This window comes from Alnus glutinosa, chromosome 11 (assembly GCF_958979055.1).
Source record: "Alnus glutinosa chromosome 11, dhAlnGlut1.1, whole genome shotgun sequence".
NCBI classification, from domain to species: domain Eukaryota; kingdom Viridiplantae; phylum Streptophyta; class Magnoliopsida; order Fagales; family Betulaceae; genus Alnus; species Alnus glutinosa.
Window position 1 is genome coordinate 23,173,721 of NC_084896.1, and position 12,172 is coordinate 23,185,892.

The 12,172-nt window shown below is 34.5% G+C and overlaps 1 protein-coding gene across 1 annotated transcript; it reads left to right on the forward strand.

The window, feature by feature from the left end:
• Nucleotides 1-4,709: 4,709 nt before the first annotated feature.
• On the forward strand, nucleotides 4,710-9,131 carry LOC133882147 (serine carboxypeptidase-like 17). The gene is made up of 14 exons (XM_062321254.1): nucleotides 4,710-4,969; nucleotides 5,109-5,251; nucleotides 5,934-6,010; nucleotides 6,133-6,252; nucleotides 6,661-6,763; nucleotides 6,874-6,911; nucleotides 7,008-7,109; nucleotides 7,248-7,334; nucleotides 7,433-7,588; nucleotides 7,666-7,737; nucleotides 7,925-8,043; nucleotides 8,430-8,543; nucleotides 8,650-8,704; nucleotides 8,933-9,131. The coding sequence occupies exons 1-14, from the start codon at nucleotides 4,821-4,823 to the stop codon at nucleotides 9,014-9,016; spliced, it is 1,419 nt and encodes a 472-aa protein (XP_062177238.1). The 5' UTR covers nucleotides 4,710-4,820; the 3' UTR covers nucleotides 9,017-9,131.
• Nucleotides 9,132-12,172: the final 3,041 nt, after the last annotated feature.

The window sequence follows — 12,172 nt, forward strand, 5'->3', positions numbered from 1 at the left end:
ATATTTGAGTAGTATTTAATATTTTATCTAACATGTTTGAATATTTTATGAGTTGAAGATATGTCAAAGATCGTTAGTAGATGAACTCGACAACACATGTGAAGATCTGTTAGCTTGTGTAACTGGTGTACAACATGACTAAGTAATTGGAACTCAAAATAGTATAGTTACACAGGTATTGATGGAACTCAATCTTTTGAATATTTAATATTACCTTTTAAATGACATTTCCTTTAAAAGTATTTAATATTGAGTAATATTTGTTTTAGAGCTTCATGAATTCACAGTCAATATGTTCTGTTGAAAGAGAGGTAGATGCAAAAGAACAGGAATAAGAGGAAAATGTAAAATTTTAATTGTAAAAGTGATGAGGAAAAGCATGTTGTCTACTTTAATGCTTGTTTTTAGTCCGTGCATCTCTCAGCACTATCAAGTCCTAGAGACATACAATATGGAGTATGAGCAGAGTTGCATTAGTCCCCTTCTTGATGTGTTACGAAGTCTTAATGAGGAAAGGGTAACTGAGCACTTGAGAAAGATCAAAGCAAGAATAGCACGGGAAGAATATGATCCAGCTTGTGATAATGTTGAAGTTGTTAGTGTCATGTATGAGGCATGTACATTGTTCTTTGTGATGTTTCTTCATATTTACTTGTTTTGTAATATAATCAACATCATGTTAGTTGCCAGTGATGGCTTGAAAATGGATAACAAATAGTGTTTTTGTTTCCTGGGTGAATTGCTACTCTCCTTTTTTTTATTTATTTTTTGTTTTCAATAATATTTGTTCAAGTACTAAATCAGCTTCTCTGTGGAATGATATGTTGAAGGTATATGTTTTCAATAATTTTTATTTTTATTTTTTGCATATATTGCAGTTATGGAATGGTTAGGGATGAATGAATTTGTGGACATTATTTAAAATTGTTAGGAATGTGATTATTTAAAAGTATAGATATGGTTAGGGATGAATGAATTTGGCTTGAAAGTATAGATGGACACTTATGTATTGCAATGAAGTATGTGAGGCCATTTTAAGGGCACTTTTGCGTGGAGAGAAATCAGTTTCATATAGACAGCCAAAATTTTACCTTAAAGTTATCATAGCTCCTATTCATCCAAATTGTTGATTGTGTAGGTGATTTTTTTTGTTCTTTGGTTTCTTTTTTTTTAGTTTCTTGAGATTGACAAATATGTCCATTACATTTGTTCTCTTCGCCCAATTCTGCATACACACTCAAAATATACCGAGTCTCAACTAAAAATATTATGCAACAGACATGAAATAATCATATCAAGCACAACTTCTCAAGATCACCAAAAACCTATTCATGAACACACAAGACAGACTAGTTCAAAGAAATTATCATTGATTATCAAAATTTAAACAAAGATAACTCCAAGATAAATTGAAGTAACACTCATACAATAATTCAAAACTTTATTTGACAATTCCAGAATAAATTTAAAAAAGAAAAAAAAAAGAAAAAAAAAAAAAAAAAAAAAAAAAAAAAGGCAGCATGCACTTCCAAATTTCAAGTGGCCGCAGATGTTCCCTTGTTCCTTTTGAGTATCTTGCGTACCTAAACATACACAGAAGATAACCAATCATTTAGCCAAAACATATCAACAAACTCAAGAGCATATAATATATAAGCAAATAGCCAATAATAATTTACCTCCTCTAAAGTTGGTCTTGAACCTGCAAAGCATGTGATGAAGGTACCTCATTCGGCCAGTTTCGGTGGTCTTTCTGTGAATGGCCTTTACACTCCAGTTATCTGAAACAAAACCAGTAAAACAGCTCACAACAAAGTATAAATAATTTCACTAATTTTTTTTTTTTACTAAAAATTAAAAGAACTCAATGGTGTTGTTGGGCAAGCACCGAGCAGTACTTCTTTCCGTCAGCAAAATGCCTTCAAAAGCAACAATAGTCACTCTAAATGCCAACCAAGCAAAGTGAAAATGGCCAAATCTAGTGCAAACGAAGGACAACAGCTTGAAACAACAATTGAAAAAAGAAAGAAAAGGAAATCGAAAATGCACCATAACAGATGAACAAATCAAACAGCTTAAAATAATCAAATAATAAGCAAAAGCAGCTTATATAATCATCATAGAATCAAGAAAATCATAAAAGTAACAAAACCCACAAGATTCCATACACCAAAATTTGTCATTCACATTTTCCAAGCAACCAAACAAAGCATGGAATGAAATTAACAAAGACAACAAAACTCGACTAAGCAAAATAATTTCCTTAATCTACGTTTAATCCAGATTTTTCCGCTCATTAATATTATTTTTCTTTCCACTGGACATCAAAAATGATTTCGATATCCCAGTTGCTTAACCAATCACTTCAAAAACCCATGAATAATAAGTCAGAGAGAGAGGGGAGGGACGGTGTCGGCCGGCTGGTCAGAAGACCGTTCGTCTTGGTTGGCAGCGCTCGGTTGGTAGGCCCTTTGTCTTGGTGGCCGGTGGTCCGTCGGTGGGGGAGGGGGACGGTGGAGATTTGGGAAATGAGAGGAAAATGAAAAATCAGAACACTCGAATTCAGCTATTCCTTAAAGAAAATCAAATCCAAATCAAAACAAAAACCGTAACACAAATCAAATCGATATGTAAACATGTATACATACCTTCTTCTTACCCGTACACGACGTATGGTTAGTGAGACTCTGAGCTGGTGCTGTGGGTGGCGTTCGGCCGGTCGATTTTTGGACTGTGGCGCGGCCTGTGTCGATGGGTCTCGTCGAATTTCGAGCTGGTGCCGTGGGTGGGCGTCGCCGGTGCGTTCGGTGAGGAAGTGATTGGTGGTGGGCGGTGCTTTTTTGGACTATGGGCGTGGCTTGTGTCAATGGGCGTTGCCAGATTGGAGGGGGAGACAGAGCAGCAGCAGCAGCGTTTTTGAAAATTTTAGGGCATTTGGGGGAAGAATTGGGGGGAAAGGGAAAGCTCACGCGTGCTGGCATTTTTTTTTTTTAATATAATAATATATAATATATTATATTTTTATGCCACGTAGGATGAGAGTCGGACGAGCGTCTGACTCTCGTCCTACGGATAGACGAGCTCGTGAGTGATAGAGATATGAAAAGGTTATTTTATTGTTTTTGTGTGGGCAAGGCACCTCGTGTACCAATAAAAATGAAAATTTTAATGATGCGTTGACCAACAAGTGACGAACTTCTGAAATGGAAAAGGAAACCAACACCAAGACAGAAATAAATAAAATAATAATTATCATAATAATAATAGTAATAACTCATTTGTTTTAATAACGCACGTGGTTTGTGAGGGTAGGGCACATATTAAATATGAAAATTTAAGGGTGCGTTGACTAGTAAGTAAGGAATTACCATAAATGGACAAGGAAAAACATAAAGGAACAGACTTGTGGATTGGACGTGTTGCTGTACCTGCAAGTCTGCAATAAGACATTGAATAGCAACTAGCAACGGCTTTAAGGATCCAATCTCTTTATGTGGCGTATAGTTTGTACAAGATTAATTACAAACAAGATGATATTCAAAGAGAAATAAGAAATACCAATATTTTTTTATTGGGTTATGTTTTATGGATTATTTTTTTATGTTAGAAGGAGCGTGACATTTTTGTCGTTTGAAAGAAAGAAAACTTTCACGAGGGTAAAGGAAAGAATCTACATTCCCAAAATAGGATTAGGATCCTCCCCACTTGAAAGTAATTGGAAATGAGCCGATTCTTTATACATGACAGCAAAATTTCAGTTGCTTTCAACTGGAGAGAATTGTGCTCCCCCAACATAAAGTAGTTGGGAAAGAATACACATTCCCTTAGGTATCTGAATTCCCTTCATGCGAGCAAGATTCTCAACACGTACATAACTCTTTCCGCAATGCGCTCGCAACCAATAATAAGATGCATGACACATAACAAGTACTTATAATCACATAATCACGTAACTTTTGGTAAATATGATGCACTTGGAACCAACAACAACCTCCGGAATAAGGATGAAGTTGAATATGCACTGTCATAGCTAATTTGAAGTCGAGACCGAAGTAAAAAGAGGGACCAACACTAATCTAGTTACAAAAGTCTCCATTGAAAGATTAAATAGCCAAAGAACTAGAATACAATAACCCACACAACAAACATGCAGCGAAAAACAAATAGATGTGACAGTTTGATACATTAAACTACCATTTTGTATCAAAAATGCCATTTTTTTTTTTTGTCATTCTTCTTAAAATGCCCATATTTTTCTTAAAAACAAAATTTTTTTAAAAAAATAATTTAAAAAACTAGAAACAAGGGGCCACTTTTTCAATTTCTTTTTATTTTTTTTGTTTTTATTTTGTTTTTATTTTAATTTTTAACAAAATATGAGTATTTTTAGAATAATAATAAAAAAGTGGCAATTTTTTTTTTAAATATATATAAAATGATTGTCACATCTGTCATTTTGTAGGCCATGACGACTTCCTTATATTTATCCCAACAATCATATTTACTATTTAGTCACGTTTACCAAATGTCTCTGTGAGAGGAAGCGTAGTACCTTAATTTCACTGGTGATTTGACTGCGTGCGGCGGGTTTTCCCTCTTGGCTGCATTATCAACCGTTCTTCAAACCCCAGTAACTGTTCTAACGACAATTCTTGTGTCCCTCCTCTCTGCATTGACTCTATACTTCAGAAACCTCTCTTAAACTCCCCTGTTTTTACTTTGGTCTCTGCTAAACATTGTCTTCTTAAGCTCTAAATTAGCTATATAACGCCCTCCACAGCCAAACCTCACCAACATTATACAAGGAGGAGCCTGTGAAAATGGCGCTCGGCTCCGGCAATTATGCGAATAGAATGTGTTTGCATTTGCTTCTTCTACTGCTTTTCTCTGTAAATGTGGCTTTCTCTGACACACTAGTCACCTCTTTACCAGGATTCGACGGTGATCTTCCTTTTAAACTCTATACTGGGTATGTTTTCTTGTTTCTTTTTGTGTTAACATGAGTTTGTTGTTTTGCTCATTGAAACAAAAAAAAAAAAAAAGGAAAAATTTTTCTTTTGTGCTGCATTTTCTCATAATTTCGTTTATTGGGTTGCTTTGTTTTTCAGGTATGTCAATATCAGCGTCGGTAATGCCGAGATGTTTTACTATTTCATCGAGTCAGAGGGGAACCCCATAGAGGACCCTGTTTTGCTCTGGTATAGTGGCGGCCCTGGTTGCTCTGCTTTCAACGGTCTCATTTACGAAAATGGTACCATTTCCATTCCTGATGCTAAACTGAAAAATATGCTTGAGAGAGTGAGATTGAAAATAAACCGATTTGGACTGTCCATATAATATAATCTATGTGGGTCCTTTGGACCCATATAGGTTTAAAATGCATGGATTTTAGATTTGATCCATTCATTTTCTGTGACTATGGGAATCCTTTTTCTCTTTGGCTAGAAGAGACTACACATATGCAACGCTCGTCTCACATTGAAAAGATGAATAACTCATATAAAATGATTAGATTGTAAGGATATTCATTCATTTTGAATTGATAACGCAGATATTACTAATGCTTTTCTTGAATCGTTACAACATAATTAAAGTTTGATATTCAATCCTATACTTGTTTAAAGATTGAAATTTGACCAGTAGGTTCACCAGTAAGCATCAATCGAGCCAGTGCTCATACTCTTGAGATTCAAACCCCACAATTGGTCCATTCATTGTACATATTTTAGTCAATTTCAGCAAATTCATCTAACTTTCTTCTGTACCCTTTTCCGAACGAGTACAAATCAAATCTAAACTACTGGCTTTTGGGTAAAAACTGAACAGGGGACTCACCAATCACCATGTTGAACCAATAAAAATGGTGATAATTATAATAAATATTCCCTAATTATAAATGTTATTAATTATCTATTTTAAAACTATACTTGTAGGTCCATTAGCTTTCAACCTTACAGATTTCGCAGGGGGTCTACCAAAAACATATTATTATCCGTACTCATGGACAAGGGTTAGTATATCACACTTTTTTTTCTTTCTTTTTTTTTTTTTAACTTTTATTTCCCCATGAGCTCAATCTAATTAATTTGATTTTTTTTTTAATCTTATTGAATACTGTTGGATAATTTCCAGACTGCCAGCATATTATTTGTAGATGCACCTGCTGGCACTGGTTTCTCCTATGCTGGTGCTGATGCTTTCCCTGTCACAGACACAAAAACAGCAGAACAGGTTTATGAGTTCCTAAGGAAGGTGAATAACACTTTTACAGTCTTCAATTAAGAGAAATAATTTGAATATTAACTGTTCATTATGTCTCATATCCCTGATATTAGACTGCCCGAATTTCAATGAAATTTGAACTGCCTAATGTTCTGGACCCATGAATCAAACGGATAGAGATCTTCAACGATTTTGCTGTCTGAATTTGAACTGTAAATATTAAAAAGTCCTTATAGAACTCATTGTCCGAACAAATTCCGGGTAGCCCGCTACCCTATTCGGATAGATAGACTCTATAAGATCTTTCTCGCATTTATTGCTTAAATTATTGGAAATACCGATCGGAGTCTAACATTCTTGGCTATGAATAAAGTTGTAAATAGTGTCATGGAACACTACTATATTTTTCTCTACTTATATTTTGAGTTGTAAATGCAGTGGTTGGTTGAACACCCAGACTACCTGCTAAATCAATTATTTATTGGGGCTGATTCTTATTCAGGCATATCCGCCCCAATTGTTGTTAAACGGATAATTGATGGTAACTTTATGATCTTGCTCTTAGAAAAAAAAAAAAAAAAAATTCTATATATACTTGCAACCAATTTGTGACTCATAAATTTGGAACTTGTTTGGCTAAAAATATTTCAGATAATGATGCTGGAATTGAGCCACGATTGAATCTCAAGGTACATGTTCGAATTGCAGAAGTTGAACATTGATACATTTAGGCCATGGTTTTTGTGATTATGACTTGAAAAACTGTTTGCTTGAAATGGTTTCAGGGGTATATTCTGGGGTGCCCTCGAACTGATACGGATATTAATGAAAATTCAAAGATAATATATTCTCATCGCATGGGGCTCGTATCAGATGAACTCTACAAGGTATTTTCAGTTTTAATTGTGTCGAGGCATGCGTATAAGACTATATAGGTTAATCATAATCCGATCCGTTTAATTAAACGGGAAAAAACCGCTCAATGTTTCTCATCGGGAAACTTGAAATGGTGTGAGCTTTTGCAGGCAGCAAAAGAAAGTTGTAATGGGAGTTACTCTAGTGTTACTACATCACAAGCAGAATGCTATGAGGATCTCAAATTAATCCAGCATGTAAGAGACTCTTGATTCTTTTTTCATACACGTTATCTATAAGGATTTAGAAATCGATGAACACTGACAGTGGATATGTGATTGCCTGAACTTTTTAGTGTACTAGGGAAATAAACAAAAATCATATTCTGGAGCCCAAGTGCACCTGGGCATCCCCAGAACCATATGGAGAATCTGTTCGAAGAGCTCTTGAAGAAGACACTGATGGCTTATTCCTGTCATCCTCAAACACTAGTACTGATTATTTTTGCCATGTAAATCTCTCTCTCTCTCTCTCAAATTTTCATTTGCAGTGTACCAAAGTTTATAATGAATTGACCCACTTTTGCAGACCTTTAGTTATGCACTCTCTTACTTGTGGGCCAATAATCAAAGTGTCCGAAGTGCTCTTAATATCCGAGAGGTATTTGACTCTCCAAAATACGAAAAATGCTACTTGTACTTTCAAGTATTTACTCTCTGACTTGATAATAAAAATCACCGTTTATGTAAAATATATAAATTAACCCGTTCAAAATTCAACGGTAATTTTTGTTGTAACGTCAAAAGGTACTGAAAGTATGCTTACATATCTTTTTGTCTGCAATCAGGGAACAGTACAAGACTGGAAGAGATGCAACAAGAGCATATCATTCAAATCTGATGTCTCCAGTGTCATTGATTATCATAAAAATCTCAGCACCAAGGGGTTGCAAGTTCTAATATTCAAGTATATTGCTCAAAACTGACTACTCCAACAATTTTTTTTTTTTTTTTTTTTCACTTTTGACCGGAGACAAAACCGTCGAGCGGGGGGGCGTGGCCTCCCGGTTTTGAAAATTTCTCTTAAAATATTTATATACATCTGGATGAAAAACCTTTGTTCGGTCGATTAAAGTTTTTGAATTTTATTTTACGACAAATTAGACATGTTATTCCTTATTCATGTGACCTTATTCTCGGTTTAATTGGAACTCTAAACATGCCTATTCACCACTAAATGTTCAGTCTTAGGTATATAAGTAGTGATAATTGAAGATTATATATGTTTGTTTTCATATAAAGTTTTTCAAATTTTTCTAAACAATATGGTTTTGATCTTCTTTTTTCCCGCAGTGGTGACCATGACCTAGTTATTCCAAATATTGGTACGCAGCAATGGATCAAGGTGCTAAATTTAACCATAGTTAATGATTGGCATCAGTGGTTAGTGGATGGTCAAGTTGCAGGGTTAGTACTTACCCTTCTGATCTATCATGATCATCTAGCTTTTTCATATTATAAATGCTCACAAATTAATAATTGTTATTTATTTATTTATTTTTGTTTTGTGTAGATACACCATTAAATATTCAAGTAATGGATACCGCTTGACCTATGCAACTATAAAGGTAAGATGCAAAAATAGAATAACAAATAGTTTCATAATAGGCTTTAAGAAATATTATTCTAGGCACTAAATATGAATGGATTTTTATGAGACTCACCTGCGTGAACAAGTTTCGGGTAGCTCATCTATTTGCGTGGAAAAATAGGCTTATAAAAGTTCTTTCATATTTACTATCTGAAGAATAGTAATTCAGACAATAAATTACTGAAAAATCTTTTTATTTGTACAGGGAGCGGGTCACTCACCTCAAGAATATAAGCGTAGGGAATGCTTTGACATGTTCGATAGGTTTATCCATTATTATCCACTCTAATTAACACCGGGGGCTCCAAGATTTATGAGTGGTTTTAGTCTCCAATGCTAAATTTTGTTCATCTTGTAATTTTGTACTACTTCATAAATAAAAACCCCTTCACGATATTTCTGAACTTGCTTTCTAAATTCTTCATATCTCAATCCCTTTTTTTCTGCTAAAAATGTAATAGAAAATAGAGGAAATAATCTATTCGATAATAATGAAGAACAGAGGGAGCTGTTGGTTGAAATTCGAATTCTTTGATTGACTTTAGAGCTTGAGGGTGAGACAGTTCAAATTTTTGAAGTTTATGATGGGTTTATCAATGTGTGTTAGCTCAGTATAATCTTTTGATTAGTTATCCCTTCATTATCCAGGAAAAAAAAAAGACGATGTGGGCAAAATAAAATTGAAATTTGGATTTAGGGAATGATTTACAACGAGATTTTAAATTTTAGGTGTAGTGTATATTTAAAATTTGGGCGATTTTAAGGGGTAGAATGTAATTTGGCTTTTTTTTTTTTTTTTAATAAAAAAAAAATAGACATGTAGACACGACCAACCAATTTAAACTTGCACCGTGTTAGGGTACAAAGAGTACAAGTAATACAATAAGATGCTCTTCATTTCAAGTGAAATAGAGGAGAGTTGTGATTAATATTTAATTTTGTTGCATTTAACTGTGTACATAATACCTCATCATTTAAGATTTTTAAATGAAATTGCATCATATTTACCACGTAGCATAATATACACCACTAAATCTATAAAATAAAATACGAATCATGAAATGACTTATCTCCAAAATATATATATATATATATATAAAGAAAAGAAAAGAAAGAAAAATAAAAGTATAAGATGGCCCAACCATCCCATGAGGAGTGGTTTCGCTAGCTTCCATGGGGCGGCTAGCTCCTAGCAAACACCCCTCCTCCCTTTTCCATTTGGGTGGCCAAACTCCAGCACTTTTTTCTTCTTCTTTTTTTAATTTATTTTTTTTCCTGTTATTTGTTGTTAATAGATTTTTGTTTTTAATTTTTTTTAAGGTTATTATTATTATTTTACTAATTAATAAGTATAAATGGCAAATTTAATTTTTCAATGGTCAAAATGAGCATATTTTCAAAAGATTTTAATCAAATTTGGTTGTTTTTTTTTATCCATTCTAATAGTTAACACTAACAGAGTGACTTTGATTTTGATGTATCTAAATGTCACATTTGTTTGTTCATAAAACTCTTTTAAAAATGACTAATAAATCAAGAGGTTCAAGTATATTTTCCCTTCATAATTATCTTTGTTACTGTTATTGTTTTTTTTTTTTTTTTTTTTTTATTTTTTTTTTTTTTTTTTTTTTTTTTTTTTTTTTTTTTTTTTATGAACTAAAGGATTTTATAACCAAACACTTCAATTACAATTCACTCCAGTCAAAACTTGAAACTCTCCCAATAGCTGGGAACAAGACAAACCTAAAACTACCGAGGGAAATCATTACCTACAACAGGAAACAACACCGACTAAAACAGAGAACATCAAAGCACAAAGTTACAGCTTCCAAATCTGAACAAGACGAACAGACATAGCCGACCGCTCAATCTTCCTCCTAAACATGAGTCTACTCCTAACTTTCCACTGAATTTGAGCAACAATAGCTTCTTCCATCGGTGGAGTGTTCACATGACATAAATCATTTCTCAATCTCCACAAATGATAAATAACAGCCACCAAACAAAGTTTACAAAGTAGAACCTGCAAACCACAACCTTTGAGTGGACATGACCATCGCACAATATCATTCCATTCGATACTCGGCCTCTAAACCAAACATAAGGACATCAAGTGTCTCCATATTCTTCTGCAGAAACTACAGTGGAAGAAAAGATGAGCTATGGATTCTTGCCCCCATAATAGAACATGCAAAGAGTATTACCCTCAAACCTTCATCAGCACATCCGATCCTTTATAACAAGAGCGCCCTTAAAAACAAGTCACAGGATAAAAGCATGTCGTGGGATAGCCAAGGGAAACCAGACAACATGACACCAAAAGGCCTCCGGGAACTTGGTCCTAATTAAGGCAGTTCCAAGTTTCAAAGTAAGAGTAGACCCCCCATTTTGACTTCCAAACCGAAGTATCCCTATCACCAATATCAACATCAAACAACCTACTCTGGATCTCCACAAGGAGATCTAACCGAGCAGAAGGCCATGCCCAATGTCCATCAATGAGGACAGAAGATACTTGGGCGTCTAGGCTACTTCCAGTATCATAAGCAATATGGAAGCCATAAGTGTCCAACAGTCTACCAGCTGGGTGCCATAACTCAAACCAAAAAGAAATGGAATGACCCTCTCCCACTTTAAAGATACTTTATGAACTAAGATAGAAGAAATTCTCCTTAATTTGTTTCAATTTATTCACTGAGTTTTTAAATTCAACTTTTAAATCTTCAAGTTTTTCATTTCAGTCATTAAGTCCAAAATTGTTTAAAATTACTAACATGACATTAATAAAATAAAAATTATTTTTTAAACTGAACTGGGAAAAATGTTGATGTGGGATTAACAGAATAGTGGTTAGGTTTTGCAATTTTTGACACGACCTGCGAATCGACACAAACACGACACGAAATTATAGAGTTTGGGTTTAAGCTAAACGTACGGGTTATGGTCATAAACGAGTCGATCTGTTTATGACACGTTTCTGACCCTTATAAACGTGTTGTTTTCGACTTTCATGTCTCAACTCATTTAACTAATCATATTGGGTTCGGGTTGGCCTAAACGGATTGACGGGTCAACCGGATCGACTTGAACCCTACAAGGTAACCCGTTTTGCCAACTCTAATAGTGGTTGAGCCACCCTTGCACCCTTGCAAGGGAGGGGTGGCCACCTCGACCGCTGGGGTGTCTGGCGCTGCTAGAGGGTGGTTACACTGACCACCCTTTAGCGGTGGGGGTAGTCGCCCCCCTTGGGTGCCCTCTATCTTCTTCTTCTTCTTCTTTAATTTTTTTTTTTCATGTTTTTAGATTCTATATTTTAATAAAATAGAATTTCATTCTTTTTTAATTGATGTATCATTAATTTTAGACCATTTTGGACGAAATGAGCGGAATGAAAAATTCAAAAATTATAAGGAGTTAAAAGTTGAACTTAAAAATTTAAAATTTT

Bases quoted from the DNA above. Each gene is read 5' to 3' on its own strand.
- LOC133882147 (XM_062321254.1), top strand. From the start codon at position 4,821: ATGGCGCTCGGCTCCGGCAATTATGCGAATAGAATGTGTTTGCATTTG. The intron at 6,764-6,873 runs GTAACTTTATGA...AAAATATTTCAG, and splicing joins TGTTAAACGGATAATTGATG to ATAATGATGCTGGAATTGAG. The intron at 8,705-8,932 runs GTAAGATGCAAA...TTATTTGTACAG, and splicing joins TGACCTATGCAACTATAAAG to GGAGCGGGTCACTCACCTCA.